Source organism: Pseudorasbora parva, chromosome 4, assembly GCF_024679245.1.
Source record: "Pseudorasbora parva isolate DD20220531a chromosome 4, ASM2467924v1, whole genome shotgun sequence".
Taxonomy (NCBI): Eukaryota; Metazoa; Chordata; class Actinopteri; order Cypriniformes; family Gobionidae; genus Pseudorasbora; species Pseudorasbora parva.
The window spans coordinates 38968749-38991323 of NC_090175.1; the positions used below are offsets into that span (position 1 = coordinate 38968749).

A 22575-nucleotide genomic window follows, 5' to 3' on the forward strand; every position below is an offset into this window, starting at 1 on the left:
CTAAATAATAATAACGTATTAGATATGACTCTGTAAACAAATGAAGACGGAGTAGAATGTGAGTGCTGTGCGATCAGGCGCTTCTGTTCTCAGGCACCATCAAAATAAAAGTCCCGCTTCTAACATAACCGATATTTTAAAAATGCCAAACATCGGCCTCGGCTGATGAGCCTTGGGTCTAGTAGTCCATGCCTCGGGCGGCCCAGTACAGTTTTGGCAGCATGCGGAGGAACAGCAGCATATTAGGCTCATCTGTGTATCAGCACAACACAACACAATTATTGGCAACCCTAGATGTATTCCCATTAATATATTATATATATATATATATACATACTAGGGTGACTAAGGCATGAAATATAGTAAAGGAGTATAAATATGATTGAACACAAAGGACAATTTCCCTTAAACATTTATAACAGTGAGTAATACCAAGGAATATAGTTGTGATTTGCAGCAAAAGATTGTTGAGCTTAAAAAATTAAGAAAAATAGCTAAAGCATTGAAAATCCCCATTTCTAACATCAGGGCAACAATTAAGAAGTTCCAATTAAAAAACTACTACCGGTAGATGGGTTTGGTGCAAACGGATAAAATTACCCCATGCCTAGTTACCGTAAATATACTGCTGGATCTTTAATGTTTTTTTGCTCGAAGTCCTGGACTTCTTATTCAAATACATGGCAATAATTGTGGCCAACGTGAACTAGAGAAAAACATGCATTTCATAATGAGATTTTCTCTTCATGTTCAATACTTTTACTTCAAAATAAATAAATAAATGGAAGATCAAAAGGATAAACAATGCAGATTTATTTTCACAACTGCCTTTGCTCATATTTACCAAGGGCTCCAATATTAGTGGAGGGCACTGTATGTACAGGAATGTTTTTGTATTTTTTTTAACAAAAAAACTAAAGCATACTAAACAAAAGCGGAACAATGACGTCATATTTTCTTTTGGATAATCAAAGCTCATCCCGTATCCAAACTTGTTTTCACCATCTCAAGCTTGTTGTAACTGGTGAAAATAATAATATTCCTAAGTAGCGTGTAGCTCTAGCATCATATCCTCCTCCACACCCTGCTCAGGCAACTGGAGCACAGCCAGTCTCAGCCGCATCTTGGCATTAACTCATGAATGATTCATAGTGTGGGCGGGACCTAATGATGAGAGCAGATGCATTACAGTAGGTTGGATGGCGGATGCTTTGAAAGACAGGACAGCCAGCCAATGGCATCAAAGCAAAGACTCCGAACAGCCAGTGCAATACACGGTTATAGATTAAGGTGAGGCAGGGAGAGAGAGAGAGCGTGAGCAGCAAGAAAGACAACACCGAGAGAAGCAAGAGGCTGCTCCATCACCCTGCATCCCAGACACTCACACCCAGGTACGTCGTCCTTGCTTTTATATCACACAATGCAACAAATAATAAAATACTACACAGATTAAAACCTCATCTCTATTTTCTACAAATTTCAAAGGATTCCTTTAGTAATTGACTCTTCACATTGAAAACATGCATCACCAAGGCACGCAGCCATACTAACTAAACTAAAAATAAATAATAAATGCTCATATTGTGTCACACAAACACATACAATGGAATGTAAATATCTGATCTTGGTCATAAGTGTACCTGCACACATACTTACATGCACATAGATTGCAGGATGCAGACAGTTGAAGCTGACTGTGCAATTCTAGATCATTACACTACACAGCATCAAGCTGATTGTGAAATGAATATTTAACAAGAAATGATCATGCATTAGCACCTACAAATAAAAAAAAAGAGGACAAACACTGGAAAAGAGCTTGAAAGAATGGTAGCACAGTACTAAGGGATGCTTGGGGTGGGGGTCTCTAGAGACCAGGACAAGCTGAAGCCATCTGTCTGTTTCAGACAAGAATCTGCATTTGTGTGTGTGTGTGTGGGTGTGTGTGGGGGAGTCTACAAGAGTTAAACTAAGGTCACAGGACCAGGTCTTCAAAGTGAAACTTTATAAGAATAAACGATAACAAATGAATGTGAAAAGAAGTTTAAATCTCTTTTGGAGCTGTGGAACTCGGTTCTGAGTCATGGGTGGATTGAAAGTGAAGCTGTATTCCTGCAGCGTAAATGCGCACAAACAGACGTGGGAAATGGTTTCACATGGCTCACATTATGGGTAACCCAATTACATCAACAAATGCATTTCTGAAATGGTGACATATGCAATACAGAAAACCTTTAGATTAATAGCATTAAACTGAACTTTAAACACCATTAACGTATATGAAACGATCTAAGAAATGTTGTGACCGAAAGCCTAAAGCTACGTAATGGAATGTATCGTTTTTCAGCTTCCACTCAGCTCTGAACCTACACAACACACACAATGACCACTCAACCAAACTAGGTCAGCTGACATCTCAATTCATGCATTCATCCATTTTGTATGCAATTTGGCCTATATATACAAGATTAGGATTAGACTGTCCTAAACCAAAGTACATTGAAAAAAGTACACTAAAGCTGCCTGGATTGTGTACTATACTTCCAATGGATGTTCCTGTACATGCTTTTCGGCATGAGTGTTTGGCAAAGAATGAGTTTAAAGGGATAGTTCACTTTGAAATTAAATTTTGATATGTTTTAGCTTACCTCATGGGCATCCGAGATGTAGGAGTAGTTGTTTCCCCAGTAGTTTCAATTTTGATCATTTTAGGTCAAACAATTCTTGTCTGTGCCTCACATAATGCAGGTCTATGGTCACCACCTCAAAGAGCATACACAGAGAAGTCCAAATTAAACAATCCCCCATCGTAAGTACACACTGATGGCCTAAGACACGAAATGAGCGGTTTGTGTGAGAAAACGAACAGTATTTATATCGTTTTTACCTCTTGTACACCACTACGTCCGACTGATCCGAGGGCGCGCGTGCGTGTTTCCTGTTGTGACATCCACGCATTCTGACTTTAGTCTGCGCAAGCGCGAAAAGCGCCGGAAGAGGATCTCTCGCGTGTGTACGTCTCTCATTGTTTACACAGAAATTTGGGAAGTGTTACCTTTCACTGTGAAGATCTAAACATATTTAGACGTACAGGACATCGCAATGGAAGAAGATTTCAATATATTAACAAACAACGTTTAATTTTTTTCACAACCATATTTATTTGAACCAGAATACAGTGATCAAGAATGTGATACCACTTCTGGCACTTTCCGCGCTTGCGCAGACTGAAGCCGGAATGCGCGAATGTCACAACAGGAAACGCGCACACGCCCAGTCGGACGTAGTGGTGTACAAGAGGTAAAAACGATATAAATACTGTTCGTTTTCTCACACAAACCGCTCGTTTCGTGTCTTAGGCCATCAGTGTGTACTTACGATGGGGGATTGTTTCATTTGGACTTCTCTGTGTATGCTCTTTGAGGTGGTGACCATAGACCTGCTTTATGTGAGGCACAGACAAGAACGGTTTGACATAAAATGATCAAAAATGAAACTACTGGGGAAACAAATACTACTACATCTCGGATGCCCATGAGGTAAGCTAAAACATATCAAAATTTTATTTTAAAGTGAACTATCCCTTTAAGCTATCAAAGTACATTACTGTTCAAATGTCAGTACGTTTTTTTAAATAATACTTTTATTCAACAAGAGTTCATTAAATTGATCAAAATTAACAATAAATACTTACATTGCAGCAAAAAAAAAATATTGCAAATCAATGCTGCTCTCTTAACAAAACTTTTTTTCCGAAAATTACAATTTTTTTATAAAAACATATTAATAAAAACAATCAACACATAAAAGCCTTTCTAAATAAAAAACTCTTCAAAGCTCTTTTGAACTTTCTATTCATCTATTCAGAATCCTTAAAAAAGGCATCACAGTTTCTCATTCATCACAGGTTTTTGAGCCCGTAAGTTATGACTTCAAACCACAACTCACGACTTTGTAGCGTTCCAAGCAAATTCATGCCAAACTGCCTGAGCGCCAGGAATTGGGGTAGCTAGATGTAAACAAAGCATGCCGGACCACACGGGGCTTATGCTCATTTACAATCATTTCTATCGCCAAAGGTGCTCGCTCTTTGCTTATTTGAGGGAAACGGTGGAGAAAAAAACAGCGCATTAAGCAAGAGAAGCGTTTATACGTTTATACCTTTTCTTTTACATTAATTGTATATTTGGAAATGTATTTGGTATTAATTTATTCTTGAACTCGATGGACTCAAAAATAGCTAACGCTAGAAAAGCTGTTGATAATGCATAACATATAGAGCAATACCTTATTTTAACAAACCATTTGTTTTTTAATAATGTACTACTTTCATAAACACTGCATCAGTAGGGGTTGCCATTGTTTTTTCATAGACTATGTGACGTCAGAGCTCGTAACTGGGAGTACATCGATCTAGTACGAGTTCACGGGTGGGAAGTCACGGGTTTGATGGCCGTTCCAGTACACTTTTACGTCTAGAAGGTTGGAATAACACGGGTTTATGGGTTGCCTGGAACACGGCATTATAGTGCAAAATACTATAGAGATGCAATGCAACGACTGAAGATGTCTGACTGATAGCCAAGTACATAATGAAAAAAAAACACTGCGCCTTTGAGGATGCTCTAATGCAGGGGTGGGCACTTCCCTTCCTGGAGGGCCACTGTCCTGCAGAGTTTAGCTCCAACCCTGATAAAACTCACCTGCCAGTGGCCTTCTATATAGGGAATGCATTGACGTCACTTTCCCGCCAGAACACGCCCCCCTCAGCCGGGGCTGAGTGGCAGAAGAGCTGCTGCGTGACTGGAGTTAATGGAGGAAAACGCGAGTTGAGCAAACGATTATTTTATACAGTTTAAACTAAAGGTTGGGCTTGATACAGTGGTCCTTACAACTTACCAAAGATTCAGTGAACCATGGATAATAACGTGCAGCCATGAATCGTGTTTTCCTGACATTTTTATGAGCCTGATTTCGACATGATTATTTATAACTGTCATTCATCAAATTTTTCAAGTGAATCCTGCATTTATATGTGGATGGGTCAGTGTATTGAAGCATGTATGTGGTCGCTTGTCAAGAATGGAAAACAAGACTTTTTTTTTGTTTTTACTCAAATTCTAAATATATATTACAGATATATTAATAAAAAAGTAATAATTATTATATTGCCTGGACAGCGCGTAGAGCGCTCCTTTTATAATCACTAAAAGCTGTCACTCATTTAATAAACACAATCTTACAAAGTTCCGCAGTGAAGCTGGTATGCAATGAATCTCTTATTTTCCCAATGTCTGCACTTATAGAGACACGCGTGTTAACTGAACTCAGCACCTGGACAAACACTTGAGTGGTGAGTGATTCCAAATTCAACACCCGTGGTTGGCGAGCTGCGTTGTTGAAATCTACAAACATGTCTGTGATTGGCTACATTAATCACTGAGTGAATACACATTGGACATTTTATAATTTGACGAGTGCAAATACAGATACAGACTGGATCTTTTGCTAGCTCCTTTTGGCTAATAATATGCTATTATTACGAATTCTTACGGAGGATTACAGATCCTAGACAAGCAGTTATGGGCAGCTTTTCCTCCGTGAAATAGCAGCAGGAACAGCAATGTCCATGGGGTCTGTGGAAAACCCTCACCCTAACCCCCTCTGGCACCGGGCCTGGTTTTGTGTGTTTTCGCTGCATTCACGCTGTAAACCAATGCTGCCTATCAGTCTTTTTGCCACTCAGTAGGGCGTAACCGCAGTCGCTCCAGCTGACAGTTTCGTCTCATGCATTTCCTCTATTCCTGAAGACATTGATTATGCTGGTTCAGGTGTGACATTGCTGGTTCAGGTGTGACATTGCTGGTTCAGGTGTGACATTACTGGTTCAGGTGTGCTTGATTAGGGTTGCAGCTAAACTCTCCAGGCCTGGAAGTGCCCACCTCTGCTCTAATGTATTTTTTCCACTCATCAAACCAAAAAATACATACAAATTTGCACATAGAAACTGTCAATCATAGCTCTTTTTCCATCTGTTTGTACCCACACTAACTATTCTACCCTTCCTCATCTTCCTCTGTAATAACTGAATGTATTTATAGGTCTCTCTGCAGTATGAACATGTCCAGCAGTTCTGCTCTGATCCAGCAGATCTATCCCTTCCACGATGGCTGGAATGTTGCCTGCTTCATCATTCTGCTCCTCTTCATTCTCACCATCCTCTCCCTCGCCACACTGGCATTCCTCTACGAGCTGCTGGACTGCGGATGCTTCACCAAGACCAAAACCGTTCGTGACCTGCGCCGCCAGCACGAAGAGGTGGTTTAGCTGTAACCATGGTGACAGCGGACACGGTCTCCAAAGGAACCAAAACAGTAGATTGGTGGAAAAGGCTGCAAATATGGACAGAGCTCTTAGCCAGAACGCAGTCCTTTAAAAACACGCCAGACATGTACAGAGACTGAAGCACTCCACCCCCACTTGCTCCAACAGCAATACACAGCACAGGCGTCTCGGTGGCTTAAAATATTAAAATGAGATTTACACAAGAAAGAGATGAAACATTTGCTTGTGTGTGCACGTCCTTGTTTTCTCTGCATATAGTCAGTATTCCAGTACTATTGTGTAATGAGTCGACTATATAAAACTGTTGAATATTTTGAGAAGTGTTTACATAAATTGTTTACCCTTTGTGTGGGATGACTAACAGTTTACATGTCAGCATTGTTGAATTCATAAGCTACATTCAGTATGAATTAACTTCTTAAAAGCAAATATTCACACAGTGCAGTTGGAGTAAAGGGAACGTTTGTATGTTTATGTTTAAATTCACTGTTAGGTGAGATTAAATATGTGAATAATTGTAATAGTTCTACATCAAAAAGCACACTAAAGGCTAAGTACTGCATCTTTGCAAATGCCTAGAAATTGTGTATTTAAAATTAAATAATAAAAATCATACAAGCAATAAATGTGTGATTTCCATAAGGGTAACAGAAGATATCATCAGCTGCTAAATGTAAATTTAAAATACTGATCACATACAGGATCTAAACGAATCAGTGGTGCAGCTGCTGAATCTAACAGAAGAGAAACCAAGACAATACTATAAAAGCAAATCATCAGGAGAGCTAAAGATGATTTGATTGATCTTTTTTCTACTGATACTCACAATTTTCAATGTAGTATATTATAGGTTCTTTGATATTAGGTGCCCCAATAAATGACACATTTTAATAGGTCTCTAAAGAAAAACACCCCACAACCAAAATGTTATATATTGTTTGAAACTTTTAAAATAACTAAGAGGTAACTGTACAAACATTGCAAAATATTCAGATTGCAAAAACATCTTTGAATTCATAAAAATAACTTAGAGGTAACTGTACAAACATTGGCCCTGAACAAACATTGCAAAATATTCAGATTGCAAAAACATCTTTGAATTCATAAAATAAATAAATATAGTTAATAAATTATAAATTAAAGGCACTCAGCCAGAGAATGATTAACTAATGATTAATTAATTGAATGTGTTATGATTTGTGTAGGATGGATCCAGCTCTGCTGAAAGAGTGAGAGCTTTTTATATTATATATATATATTAGTCTTACTATTAAAATTATCATTATTATTAATTACTATTATCCATAATAATTTAAAAAAAATATCCTTAATAATGGCTTATCAAACACTTAAAACAAAATCAAAGTGTACATGCAACCCTTTATGCAACATAACACAAACCTTGGCAAAATGATCGCCATTGGCTAGTAATTTTTTTTGTTTACTTGCCAGACTGATATACCATTGTATTTATATTAGTGCTGTCAATTTGATTAATCGCATCCGAAATTGATTAACCACATCCAAAAATAAATGTAATAATAAATGTAATATGTTTTTACATAATATAATTATTATGTGTATATAAATACGCACACATGCATGTGTACATTTAAGAAATTGTATTTATATATATATATATATATATATATATATATATATATATATATATATATATATATATATATATATATATATATATATATATATATACACACACACACACATTTCTTGAATAAATATGTGTATATTAAAATATACATAATTACACACAGTACACAGATATATTATGTAAACAAACTTGTATATATCGATGATAAATGTCTGATAATAGTAATAGATAATAGTAATTATTAATAAGAATAATAATACTACTAATAGCACTACTAATAACAATATACAACGCACTAAGGATGCATGGCAAGTTGAGTTTCTGGCACGTCAAATACAGATACGCTATTTAAAATTAAATAGATAGCCTGAAGGAGAGCAAAACTGTTTCTCAGTGTTCAGCAAATGAAAATATATCTATGCTAAACTTATTCTTGGTCTCTAACACACACTGGCAAATAAAATCTAAGCATTTATTAGCTAATGGCTAATGATAGATATTATTTAGTCGCCCAAAGTGAATATTTACTTGCATACGGAAGTAATTTACTTGCATTGTAGAGGGCTAACATGCCAGTCTATGTTCCTCTATAGATCTATCTTAAAATGTTGTTGTAGGACTCAGTTTTCATATATTATACCTACTTGGAAAACTATCAAAGACCAAGGTTGACCAGACAACAGCTAAGAAGAAGACCGTGATGAAGCTTTTATATGCCTTATCACTGGCTTTTAGATGTTAGGCTCACTGACATAAAATTAAGAATCCTTAGTGCTATTCTAACTATTACCACTCATATTGCTCTAAACCAGGGGTTTTCAAACTTTTATGATGCAAAGGACCCCCATTTATGATGCAAAGAAAGATTAACTTTTTTGAGGGCCCCCCTAAAATCCATGGAGGATGAACATTTTAAATGAAAAATCAATTGTATAAGCAACTTTCACATTAAATGCAAGTAAGCAGCTTATGCTCAATATTAAGAATACTGCCTTACAGCCCCAGTGAGCGAGATAAAGGAGACTATAGTGAGAAAAACTCACTAGAAAAGATACAAAGCAAACATACAATTCTGACAATATGGCAAACAAGGAGAGAAACGTTTAGAAATTAATTATCTGAATTATCTTAATTATTCAGTCTTTTAATTATCTGAAATTTTCTGGAGACCCCTTTGAACCTTCTGGAGGATCTGTGGGGGTACATGGACCCCAGTTTGAAAACCCCTGCTCTAAACAACACAGGAAGTTTTCAGTTTCTTTGCCACTGCAAGATGATATGCAGATATTTTAATTCTAGAAATTAAGAGCGCAATGAATCAAGCTAATGCTGAGTTTGAATGTTTCCATTTCCATGCCAATGCCAGTTGAATAAAAATAAAAATACAATTAATATCTTCATATGATATAAAATAGGTTAAGTTCAAAGGCTAGGGGTCGGTAATATATTTATTTTTTCTGCGTTCATTTGATAAAAAATACAGAAATTATACAAAAATATTGTACAATATTATTACAATTTTAAATAGCTTTTGTTTTTTTATATATATATATTTTAAAATCCAATTTATTCCTCTGATGACAAAGCTAAATTTTTAGCAGCCATTCCAGTCACATGACATTTATAAAAGTCAAAAACAGTTATGCTATTTTTTCTTTTTTCCTTCTTTTTTGTGGAAAGTAAAACCATAATTGTTCATAATTATTTGATGAATAGAGTCAAAAAGAACAGCGTTTATTTGGAGAGAAAAAAACTATAAATATCTTTATTGTCACTTTTGATTAAATTAATGCATCCTTCCTGAATAAAATAATTACGTTTAAAAAAAAATTGAACGGCAACATTTTAATGCCATATAGACAGGAAGTTACTGAGACTAATGCTGCCTTCATGTGCTATCAAAATTATCATAAAAACCGAGGCAAAAATAGCACATGAAAGCCCTCTAATGTCATGTTTACCACTGGGAAGTTTGGAAATAATTTTGATACCCAAATTCCCAAAATGGGGATGGCGGGGAGAACTACTGTTGTGACAAGTATATGATTTATTAGATTTTAGCCAAAAAAATATGCTTGTTAAAAGCTAAGCTTGTTAATGTAGTGTATATTTACATTCACGAATAATCATTGGAAACGTACACTATTGTATGTTTTATACAGCGAAAACTGCCTAGCCTGACAAGCCAGACCCACATCAAGATGTTTGGTCTGGAAACTCACCATAGACAGGGCTCAATCCGAGGGGCGGGATAAACGGTTGTCTTTCAAACTCCCTCTGCACGCGATAGGATAGCGCTACACCAACCAGAGCAACGAAGGTGAAACAGAGCTTGTTGATAGATTAAACATTCACCATATCCGGTCGGCTAAACTCTGAACACATCTTCCCTTTTTAAGAATGACTTCAGTGCCGTTCTTTGTTCTTTTCTCAGAGAAAAGCTTAACTCCAATTCTTCGAGAATCGCAGTCAAAGCTGATTCGAAAGACCGCCGCCGTTCGCCAGTTTCTCTGTTTACTAGAGGCACGCAAACGCAACTCGGCCGTCGTCATTATGGCCCCGCCCACCGACTCTATACACGATGTGATTGGCCCGTCCAGATTGTGAGGAATACAGCTCAGAAGGGTATTGCGAGTTCCTAGATGAAACTTGCGGGCAGATTAAATTTGCTGCCGCTAGGGTGCGTCTAGATTTCTAGGCTAAAAACTGCCTGCATTTGACCGAAATTACAGAATCTGACATCGTAAATGTTTATGGTTGTCAGCGCATGTCACACTACATATAATTTTGGTTTTAATAAGATTTTCTCAATAAATAGGCAAGAATATACTTGCGTCTTCCACGATTTATGTTTATCCCGATAACAAAGCACTTGAATGCAACAAGCTCATAATCATGACTTCAGAAATGGGAATTATCAAATTTCTAAAAGCGCATGAAGGCAGCATTAGTGAGGAGTGAGTCAATTCCAAAGATTACATAAACACGCATGTATTTTCTGACCTGTGCTGTTTTTGGAGGATGATGTATCTTTGTCCGGTTTGCTCTTTTTCTTCTTGGAGGATCCAGAGGCCTCAGAGGGTGCTGGTCTCTTCTCTACTGCAGGAGTAGATAGAGCTCTCTTCTTAAAGAGCTCTCGCTCTTTCAGCAGAGCTGGATCCATCCTACACAAATCACAACACATACAATACATTAATCATTAGTTAATCATTCTCTGACTGAGTGCATTTTTTTGAACTAATATATATATATATATATATATATATATTCACTTTTACCATTGACATTATAAACGAGGCTGGCTATTTATTTATTTTTTAAATTAAATAAATCAATAATCAACACTTATGCAACAACACAAATGCAATAGCGGTTTGGCTTGTTTGACTGGTATGGTGCAAGTCCAAACGATGAATTAGTGAACTATTAAACCAAAAACAATACAAAATACAACTATAAATCAGTGCATAGATAAATTATACATCTTCTCAGTAGATTATATACGCTACCAGTCAACTGTTTGGACCTTATTATTATTATTTACACTTGAGAATAAGAAATATAATAATCATAATCAGCCGGTTCGCATGAATGCTGTAAATACCTTGGCTGCGTTGCATTCAATGTCTGTTCAAATTAACGTTAATTACCGGTAATTTAAAAACAAACTTCTTTTTTATGGTTCGTGAACTGTGTTGTGTATAAGTTATACACATTGTGGTGGTGGATGTCTGCGGACTGTGTAAAAAATAATTTACTCTCTCATCTAAGTTAACGTTAGAGAGTTAGAGATGAAAGATGATCTAATGCACATTCATCTAGTAAAATAATAAATATTTTAGGCTAGATGAAATTTTAGCCATATCCATAACGTACTGAGATAAATGACTAATTTACATCCAACGGGACAGTACATATCTAACACGTTTAAACCTTTATATTTTTAAGATATTTAATATAACAACAAAAAAACATAACCATAACTAACACATGAGCCAGGAACACCTTACATCACATAAAACATGCAGTAAAACATCCAAAAATTAATGAATAAGTAACTCTGAGCATTACCTGAATATTTCACTGCCTTCTCTCTCAGAGAGAAACAGTTCAGATAAAGATTAAATATTATTTTAAGCTACCATATACTGTCAACTTAGTTACAACGCTAAATGAGAAGCTTGTCAAAAAGGCTAGCAAAGCTACACGACTACATGAATTTCCTGCGGAAAGGCATTAAGGCAACGTTCTTCTTCTTTGTTTTTAATTGTGGTTCGCACAGATTGGCAGCTGCCACCTGCTGGTCAAACAGTGTATTACATATGTTGCGATGTTCGAATTTGGCATAATTGTCTTTGTGACATGTTTTCAAACATTAAAATGGGGGTGGAAATAATAGTTTTAAAAGTAATTATAAATTCATACAAATATTTTAAAATGCTTGAACAACCAAATCTGGATGAATTCAGGTTGCTTCTCTCATCTTTTCCACTGGGGGGCGCATGTAATAATTTTCTTTTACATAACACGGTCTCATGTGCTCCTGATGAAAGAGACAGCATGGCAGCCCATAAAGTGATTGTTTACGGAGGAAAAGGAGCTCTGGGCTCTGCATGTGTACAATATTTCAGAGCTAAAAACTGGGTAAGTTGTTTCAACCCAAAAGACAGTTCACGTAATTCATAAATAGGTTTTTAGTTGTGCCATCAGATATGCTACATGTGTTTGAGTAAAGATCATTAATGTTGTTAATTATTAATTCATTTTTCATATCTACCATTGCCATTCATTTCTTATTAAAAAATACATATACATTGCTTTTCTTGTTGCTTGTCAATAAGTTATGTGTCAATAAGGTCGTAATAATGTAGGCCTATTTTCAGCTCTTTGTTTTGTAATTTACAGTGGGTCGCCTCTATAGATCTCAATGCCAACGAAGAAGCCAGTGCCAATGTTACAGTTAAGATGTCTGAATCCTTCACTGAGCAAGCCAGCCAGGTACAATTAATTTGTGGCGGTTATAAAGCATGACACTAGCAAAGTCAAAGGTTTGATTCCCAGGGAACCCATGAACTGATAAAGTGTCTTCAACTAATGTATGTGGCTTTGAATGAAAGAATATGCATATGCATAAATGTAAATCTAAAGTCTGATGTGTTGCAATGTTTCTGCATATACTGTTCTGTTAGAAACTTACCACATTTAAAGGAAAATACAGAAATAACTACAATGTATAAGTATTTAAAGTACTTTGTTAAAGCACATTTACAGCCCCAACCTTTGGGGTATGATGTGAAAAACTTCCTTTCAAGCTCTGTCATGTTGAATGGGACATTTTCTGGTTTCTCCAGAGATGTTCACTTGTGTTCAAACCAGCTAAGCCAGTCAAGACATTCACAGAGCAGTTCATAAGCCGCTCTTGCATTGTGTTAGCTGTGTGCTTATGGTCATTGCCTGTTGGAAGGTGAATCTCCAGTCTGAGATTCTGAATGCTCTGGTTTTCATTAAGGCAATTAATATTTTACTGTGTTAAGCTTTCCTTTTATTCTGAAGAGTGAGTCCCCCAGTCCCTAATGCTGAAAAGCAACCCCACAGCATGATGCTGGTACCATCACACTGTACTGTTGGGATGGTATTGTGCAGGTAATTAGCAATGCCTTGTTTCCTCCAGCCGTGAGGTTCATCAGAACAGATAATATTGTTTCTCACAGTCTAAGAGTCCTTTAGGTGCTTTGCTTTTTGCCAATTCCAAATGGGTTTTTGTGTGTCTTCACTGAGGAAAGGCTTGAGTCTGGCCACTCTGCTATAAAGCCCAAATCGGTGGAGTTGTTTGTCCTTATGTAAATCTCTCTCATTTCTCTCATTTCTTCTCTTTGCCACAGATTAAGAACACTTGAAGTATAGTAAGATTTGCAAGTGAAATTTAAACGCTCCTGAGATACCTTTTAAGTGTCAAGTGTTCCAGAAACTGATGAATACTTATGTAATGTCAATACTTCAGTTTTTTTGTTTTATGTTTGTTTTTGCTTTGCCATTATGGTGAATAGAGTGTAGATTAATGTGAACAAAGTTAATTTAAAGTAGTTTAAAATAAGGCAGTTAAATTATGTTTTGTTTTTGAAAATGTAAAAGGCAGCTTTATGTTTTTTTTGAAGATGTAATAATGCAGTTTATGTCCTGTGATGGGCAGGGGCAGTGTAGGGGGATTTAATGTACAGTTTGTTGTACAGTGTAAACCATTACACCTATGGGGTGTGTGTGTGTGTGTGTGTGTGAGTGTGAGAGAGAGAGAGAGAGAGAGAGAGAGAGAGAGAGAGAGAGAGAGAGCGAGAGAATGCATGTCTATTACTGTATGTTTTTTGTAACTACCATTTATTTTAGTTTAATTAATAAGCATGGTTATCGACTACTGGTGATATTCATTTAATTCCGAGACACTAGCTGAATTATTTGTCTGTCTCTAATCAAGGATCAACATACTTTTTATTTGTAATATTGTGTGTTGTGTTTTTTTCTTCTTTCTTTTCTTTTTCCTTAGGTGACTGCTGATGTCGGTGAGCTGTTAGGTGAAGATAAAGTTGATGCCATCTTGTGTGTGGCTGGAGGTTGGGCAGGGGGCAGTGCCAAAGCCAAGAGTTAGTACATACTTAATACATGCACATACGGAGTCCAGACATAATATATAGCTAAGTGGTTCTTAGGCTTTTTATCTCCCATCCATCCATCCATCCATCCATCCATCCATGCATGCATGCATGCATACATACTAGCTATGCAAAATGTTTCTTTTATAGCTTGGTGAAATAAATTGCATCCTCAGTGTTGTCACAAGGGGGCGCTAATCTCTTAAGTCAAACTCTGTCTTAGATGTGAGCATTTTCAGTAATATTATTATATATATGAATGTATTCTATGTGTTTCAGCTCTGTATAAGAATGCTGATCTGATGTGGAAGCAGAGTGTGTGGACCTCCACAATTTGCAGTCACCTAGCAACCAAACACCTGAGAGAGGGGGGGTTGCTCACACTGGCAGGGGCTAAAACAGCACTAGGTCCAACAGCAGGTATGTATGCTTGTATTTACTCCCTGACATTTAGAATAGCTTTAAAATATGTTATATATATATATATATATATATATATATATATATATATATATATATATATATATATATATATATATGCAAGAAATAAGGTATAAGAGGCCATGGTGTATTGTGAATACAGTCACGTCTGAAGTGAAGGGCGTAGTTAAGCACACAGCGGAGTGCATTTGGCCTCTCGTACCTTATTGTTTTATAAAATGGTTACCACACAATAATATTTTTTTTGAAGCCAAATCATTAAATTCCATCCTTCTGCCAAAAATACTCCAAAATTGTGACTGTAATCGGCAAGATAACCTCATCTCATGGAACAGTTTTCATGACCAGTGTCATTTTTTTAACACAATATATGATATTTCCTTTCACATACATATATATGTCTCTCATATATGTCTTGTCTCTCAGAATGAAAAATGCGCATGTTCACAGCACAGCGCAAGTTCGCCTAAGAGTAGTCATTAAATAGTGTAACTTGAAAATATACGGTAGATTTTCTAAAACAGAAAGCTTTTAAATAATATTCCCTCCACAGACACACACACACACACACACACACACACACACACACACACACACACACACACACACACACAAACTTACCTAACCACATAAGAAAACTTTTTTTTTAAAGGGGTAAGAGCGTGGCCTCAAAATTGTGACTAACAGACAGATATGATGGCAGCAGGGGTCACTCATACTTCATTAAATAAATAATAAACCGTTACTTTTGCTGAAATATATAATACATGGAACAGTTTTGACAGTATATTGATATATACAGTAACAAAAAAAGTATGTGAACCGCTTGCAGAATCAGTGAAAATTTACCCGCAGTTAGTTGCTATTTTAACTAAATAAGAGAGATCATCCAAAATGCATGTCATTTTTATTGATTTAGTCCTGAATAAGATATTTAAATTAAAAATGTTTGCATCTAGACAAGGCAAGTTTATTTGTAAAGCACATTTCATTCACAGTGGCTATTTATGGTGCTTTACATGGAAACTGAATTAAACTATTCATAAGAGAATACAATTAAAAAATATATAATATAACCTGAATCACCCCTATCTGGAGTGGAAGAAAAATGGAGACTCAGGTTTATGATGTATATTTGTCAGGTAACTGTGTGTTTAAACAGTACCCTTGCAGACAAATCTTCCTGGAACCACCAAGGCTATACAGCCGTCAGAGCTAAACGGCTCGTATTCGCTCTGGAGGGATTTCAGTTTAAAAAATATTTGTCAGGTAACTGTGTTTAAACAGTACCCTTGCAGACAAATCTTTCTGGCCTAACTCCAGGGCTAACTTAAAAAATATTTGTCAGGTAACTGTGGATTTAAACAGTACCCTTGCAGACAAATATTCCTGGAACCACAAGGCTATACAGATCTATTTGTCAGAGCTAAATAGATAGTCTTCGCACCAGAGGGATTTCGATTTAAAAATATTTGTCAGGTAACTGTGCGTTTAAACTCGACTGGGTAAACCCAGCCTGATCTGCCGGCGATTTTATTTTGCCCTGCAACTCATTTTGGACACCTGTACATTCATTTCTACTGCTACTGTTACACTTTTGCGGAAACAAATCACAGACTGGCTTTTCCACCTGGCACGCTATTGGTGGGTGTAACATGATGACCGATAGAGAAGTGATGGGTCGTCGTCTTGTGGTCTAAATGGTTTAAGGACTATCCAATTGCATACAGTCATTTGAGTTATGCTCGTTGATCATGCCTCTTGTGGTCTGTTTGGTTGAAGGACTATCCAGTTGCGTTCAGAGTCATTTGAATAATACTCGTTTATCACACCTCTTGTGCAGTAGAAAATACAGGGCAGACTCCCCAGACCAATGTTCAAAATTAAATTAAGCTTGGTCTGGAGATAGCCACACAGTGTTTAAACAGTACCCTTGCAGACAAATCTTGCTGGCCTAACTCATATCTGCAATGTATTGAGGTCGCAGGTCATTGAGAGATTTATAAACAAGTAATAGTACTTTCAAATCCTAAATGTAACTTCTTTGTATGTCGCTAACTCGCTAATTTGGCTTGATCTCAGATTGTTTGGTTCTTCGAAGCTCATCCTGGACTTGTTGTCATAGCAACAGGTCCTTAAGCTTAAAGGGATACTTCACCGCTTTTTCATATTAAACGATGTTATTCCCTTAACTAAAACGAGTTGATACATACCTCTCTCGTCTGAGTGCGTGCACTTAATCCCTCTGACACGCGGTGATGATCTGATAGCATTTAGCTTAGCCCACTATGCACAGTTCATTCAATATGGTTCCAAACAGAGATCAAGTTAGAAGCGACCAAAAACCTCCACGTTTCCCCTATTTAAATACAGTTACACAAATAGTTAAACAACCTAGTATGGTGACATAAAATAAAACGTGGCGCATTTTAAAAAGGTGAACTAAGCAGATTAAAAAGGAGAACTATAATGTATGGTGGAATAGCACTTCTGAGAGTACTTCGACTCGGCGCAGTAAAAAAGTCCCGGCTGAAAAATCCTCCCTCACATCTTCCCCTTCCCCTTATTGACAGAAATGAGAGAGTGAGGGGGAGATGTGAGGGAGGATGTTTCAGCCGAGACTTTTGTCTTGTCTGGATGCAAAGCATCTAATTCTATATATATTTTTGAGATGATAGTAAGCTGATTATGCTGATTTAGTTATTGCTTTTACATGATAACTGAAACTAAAGTCAGACTCCAGAATCACACCAAGATTCCTGACTTGATTTTTAGTTGTTTGACCCCTAGCGTCAAGGTATGCATTCACCTTGAGAATTTCATCTTGTTTCGCTTTCGGTTTCGTCTTTGTCTAACTGAAGTCATGTTAACTTCATCAATGCATTTGCACAGGGAGTCAATGGGGCTGTAGTCATTAGGCGATAAGGCTAAGTAGATGTGTGTTGTCAGCTTAGCTGTGGTAAGCAGTTTTCTTTCGTTCTTATTATTTGGCTCAGTGGGAGCATATAGAGGTTGAATAGTCCACAAAACAAAAATAAAAGCTGAATTTATTAAAATGACCCTGTTCAAAAGTTTATGAACCATTGATTCTCAATACTGTTTCATTACCTGGATGAGCCATGGCTGTTTTTTTGTTTTGTGATGGTTGTTCTTGAGTCTCTGTTTATACTGAGCAGTTAAAATGTCCAGTGTTCTTCAGAAAAATCCTCAAGGTCCTGCAAGTTCTTTAGTTTTCCAGCATCTTTTGCAGATTTTAACCGTTTCCAGCAGTGACTGTATGATTTTGAGATCCATTTTTTCACACTGAAGACAATTGATTATCTGGCTATCACCAGATCAAACTCAATTTAAAATTGAACATTGGTCTAGGGCAGGGGTGTCCAAACTCGGTCCTGGAGGGCCGCTGTCCTGCATAGTTTAGCTCTAGCTTGCCTAAACACACCTGGAGGTCTCTAGCAGGCTTATTAAGACCTTGATTAGCTGGTTCAGGTGTACTTAATTGGGGTTGCAGCTAAACTCTGCAGGACAGTGGCCCTCCAGGACCAGGATTGGACACCCCTGGTCTAGGGAGTCTACTCTGTATTTTCTACAGTACAAGAGGCAAGATCAACGAGCAGTATTTAAACGACTCTGTATGCAACTGGATAGTCCTTCAACCAATCAGAGCGATTACATGAATGCCCGCAGCTGCGAGCTGAGCTGTGAGCGATGTGCGGGTTGAAAACATGCGTAAATAGCTCCCTCTGTTGGCTGTAGTCTTTAGCCTTTGGCCAAAAATTCATCCGATGACGCAAATTGACAATATTTTTCAAGAAATAAAATACATAAATCTCTTGTCTCAGGGGGATATGAGGGGGGAAGCACAATCATTTATACCTGAATATACTCCAGGGTTTCTACTGATACAAAGCCATATGCTAATGGATGAAGTAACCCTTTAATTTGTCTTCGGAGAAAGAAAAAGTATCTTCTATTGCTTCTGAGGGGCAGCACTAAGTGGAAAAAAAGATATTTAAACAAATAAGAAAAATGTGGCCCTCATCATCCTATTCAAAAGTTTTTGCCCCCCGGCTCTTAATGCATCATTTTTCTTTCTGGGGCATCAGTGAATGTTTGTTTATTCCCTCAGTCATCCTCAGTGTGAAAGGCTGGATCGCAAAATCATACAGTCACTGCTGGCGAGGGTTCTAATATGTAAAAGATGCAGAAAACTGAAGAATGTGCAGGACCTGGAGGATTTTTCTGCTCAGGACAAACAAGGGACTCGATAGCAACCATCAGAAGAAAAAAACTGCCGTGGATCATTTAGGGAACCAGTATTATCCCTGTAATGACACAGAGTACTGAGAATCAATGGTTCATAAACTTTTGAACGGGTCATTTTCAGATTTTGTTTTGTCTTGTGGACCAGAGAAAAAAAGAAGAAGAAAAAAACGTAAAATATGTTATTCAGGACAGCACTAAATAAAAAAAGCCCACATTTTGTATGATCTCTTTCATTTTATTACAATTATTCACATTTTCACAGATTCTGTAAGCGGATTACATATTGTTTCTTGTAACTTTTTATACATAGTTCTCATTAGCTGCTGTTTCTTGTATGGGCTGCTATTGTAAGCTGTCCACAATATTTTAATGGTCAAATCCGGTCCGTGAACATTCAAGATAAATTTGTTTAAATAGCTGCAGTAGACTTTAGCAGATGTTTTGCTAACACAAAACAACAGGACGAAGGCATCAGCTAACACTACCTACCTACCTACCTACCTACATACATACATCAGGCATAACATTATGTCCTAATATTTTGGTCCCCCTTTTGCTGCCAAAACAACCCTGACCCTTTGAGGCATGATCTCCACTAGACCCCTGAAGGTGTGCTGGGGTATCTGGCACCAAGATGTTAGCAGCAGATCCTTTAAGTTGTGATGTGGGGGGGCCTCCATGCATCAGACTTGTTTGTTCAGCACATTCCACAGATGCTCAAATGGATTGAGATCTGGGCAATTTGGAGGTCAACACTTTATCATCATGGAGGTCATCTCCAAGTCAACACTTTAAACTCATTGCTGTGCTCCTCAAACCATTCCTGAACCATTTTTGCTTTGTGGCAGGGTGCATTATCTTGTTGAAAGAGGCCACAGCCACCAGGGAATACCGTTTCCATGAAAGGGTGTACATGGTCTGCAACAATGCTTAGGCAGGTGGTACATGTCAAAATAACATCCCCGTAGATGGCAAGTCCCAAGGTTTCCCAGCAGGACATTGCCCAAAGAATCACACTGCATTTGCCGGCTTGCCTTATTCCCATTGTGCATCCGGGTGCCATGTGTTCCCCAAGTAAGCAACACACACCCCCGGCCATCCACGTGATGAAAAAGAAAGTATGTTTCATCAGAGCAGACCTACTTCCATTGCTCTGTGGTCCAGTTCTGATGCTCACATGCCCACTGTTGGTGCTTTTAGCATTGGACAGGAGTGAGCATGGGCACCCTGACTGGTCTGCGACTATGCAGCCGGATACACAACAAACTGTGATGCACTGTGTATTCTGACACCTTTCTATCAGAACCAGCATTAACTTCTTGAGCTATTTAAGCTACAGTAGCTCATCTGTTTGAACGGACCACACAGCCAGCCTTCACTCCCCACGTGCATCAATGAGCCTCGGCCACTCATGACCCTTTTGCCGGTTCACCAATGTTTCCTTCCTTGGACCACTTTTGATAGATACTGGCCACTGCAGACAGGTACCCCACAAAAGCTGCAGTTTTGGGGATGCTCCGACCCAGACTTCTAGCCATCAAAATTTGGCCCTTGTCAAACTCGATCAAATCCTCACGCCTGCCCATTTTCCTGCTTCTAACACATCAACTTTAAGGACAAAATGCTCCATAATATATATACCACCCACTAACAGGTGCCGTGATGATCAGTGTGTGTGTAGCAGAACCAGTACAGCTCTCTCTCTCTCATTGTCATTGTAGGATGCATTGGTTATGGTATGGCTAAGGCAGCAGTACATCAGTTGTGCCAAAGTCTGAGCGAGCCAAATAGTGGTCTTCCTCCAGGATCTGCTGCAGTAGCGATACTCCCGTAAGGATGCAGAACAATATGTAACTCGTTTACATCCATGCAAATGTTTCTGTTTTTAAAGATGACTAATTACTCATTTTAGAGTGACTTTGGATACACCCATGAATAGAAAGTTCATGCCAGATGCTGATGTCAGTTCCTGGACCCAACTAGAGTACATAACAGAGTAAGTGTGTATAATTGGGAGCATCTGTAGTTTTAAGTGATTGTGTAGGTTGATGTATGTGTGTGTGGACAAAGCTTTGATGCATTTCCTGCATTCTAGGATGTTCTATAAGTGGACTACAGGAGAGAACAGACCTCCTTCAGGTACTCTGATGCAGCTCATTACTGTAGATGGAAAAACAGAAGCTACACCGACATTATGATCAATATGGTGTATGGTAATCAACCCTTCAAACCAAGCCAATAACCTACCACCATCTGCATTAGTCTTATTGCCTTGTTGTTTACATGTAAACATCCAATTACTGTAAATCCTAGCTCTTAAATATAGGATAGTTGCATTAAAAATGGCAAAGATTTTGTTTTGTGAATGAATGCAAATTAAACTGTTTTATTCTGATGAATTGTTTCCTTTTTGTCTCTATCAAATATTCTTTTGACAGTCACGGTCTGTTTCACCATTGGGTGGCGCTGATGATTAATTTAATTACAGGTTCTAAAAAGTTTTTTTTTTTTTAAGTGATTATGATCAGACTAGAACAGTGAGTCATTATTGAAAAATGTACATTTAAGTAATGCATCTTTTTGTGATGACTATCAGATAATTTCCTTAACTTAATAAAGTGGGCATTATTGTAACAAAGCACAACAATAAATGGATCCTGAAATGTGCCTTTAATTTTCAGCCATTTAGATAAAATAGGAACAGGAAAAAAAGGTTCCAGACCTATTAGAAAAGAGCACTTGATGATAAGAAAACAAAAACAAAGAGAAGGGTAATTTGAAATGTATAATTTTTAGACCCAGAAAAACGTTCTTTCAATTATCCATTTCACTCACAATAAGTTAATATTGCATGGAAACAGTATATTTATTAGCTTGTTTAAAAGGTAATTTATTAGCTTGTGGTTTATGGGTTTATCATTCAACACTTGTAAACCAGTTTCTCCTGTCTATGTTTTTAAAACAACATACTGTGGTGTTCTCACCAAATCATTATAAAGTCACGACACAAACGAGAACAGATATGCATTGTATAATGTCATTTGAGAAAGCTGTTCCAGGAAACAATTTATCAGGGCTTTTGAATTTAGTGTACCTGTCTCTTTAAATGTATACTAAACATTCATATGAATGTTGGGAAGTGCTACCTGAAAAAACAACAACAACAAAAAACTCTTAAAAAGAGGATAATTATTTGTCCTGAAATGTAACATTCTGTAATTTACTTCCTTTCAAACACAAAAGGAACTTTTGTGTATATATATATAT

The 22575-nt window shown here is 37.4% G+C and overlaps 3 protein-coding genes across 3 annotated transcripts in view; 2 read left to right on the top strand and 1 right to left on the bottom strand.

Annotated features, from left to right (window-relative positions):
• gtf2e2 (general transcription factor IIE, polypeptide 2, beta) overlaps nucleotides 1-12218 on the bottom strand; it is a 31098-nt gene extending 18880 nt beyond the window's left edge. The window contains exons 1-2 of the mRNA XM_067441712.1: nucleotides 12029-12218; nucleotides 10961-11121 (exon numbers count right to left, since the gene is read on the bottom strand). Coding sequence (XP_067297813.1) covers nucleotides 10961-11120 — 160 coding nt within the window. The 5' untranslated portion in view covers nucleotide 11121; nucleotides 12029-12218. The remainder of the gene's footprint in view (nucleotides 1-10960; nucleotides 11122-12028) is intronic.
• smim18 (small integral membrane protein 18) lies at nucleotides 1237-6978 on the top strand. Its single transcript, XM_067441711.1, has 2 exons — nucleotides 1237-1391; nucleotides 6102-6978. The coding sequence occupies exon 2, from the start codon at nucleotides 6115-6117 to the stop codon at nucleotides 6325-6327; it is 213 nt and encodes a 70-aa protein (XP_067297812.1). The 5' UTR covers nucleotides 1237-1391; nucleotides 6102-6114; the 3' UTR covers nucleotides 6328-6978.
• Nucleotides 12219-12473: 255 nt separating the features above from the next.
• Nucleotides 12474-21703, top strand: qdprb.1 (quinoid dihydropteridine reductase b, tandem duplicate 1). Its single transcript, XM_067442751.1, has 7 exons — nucleotides 12474-12601; nucleotides 12863-12955; nucleotides 14496-14592; nucleotides 14881-15021; nucleotides 21030-21138; nucleotides 21221-21304; nucleotides 21404-21703. The coding sequence occupies exons 1-7, from the start codon at nucleotides 12518-12520 to the stop codon at nucleotides 21504-21506; spliced, it is 711 nt and encodes a 236-aa protein (XP_067298852.1). The 5' UTR covers nucleotides 12474-12517; the 3' UTR covers nucleotides 21507-21703.
• Nucleotides 21704-22575: the final 872 nt, after the last annotated feature.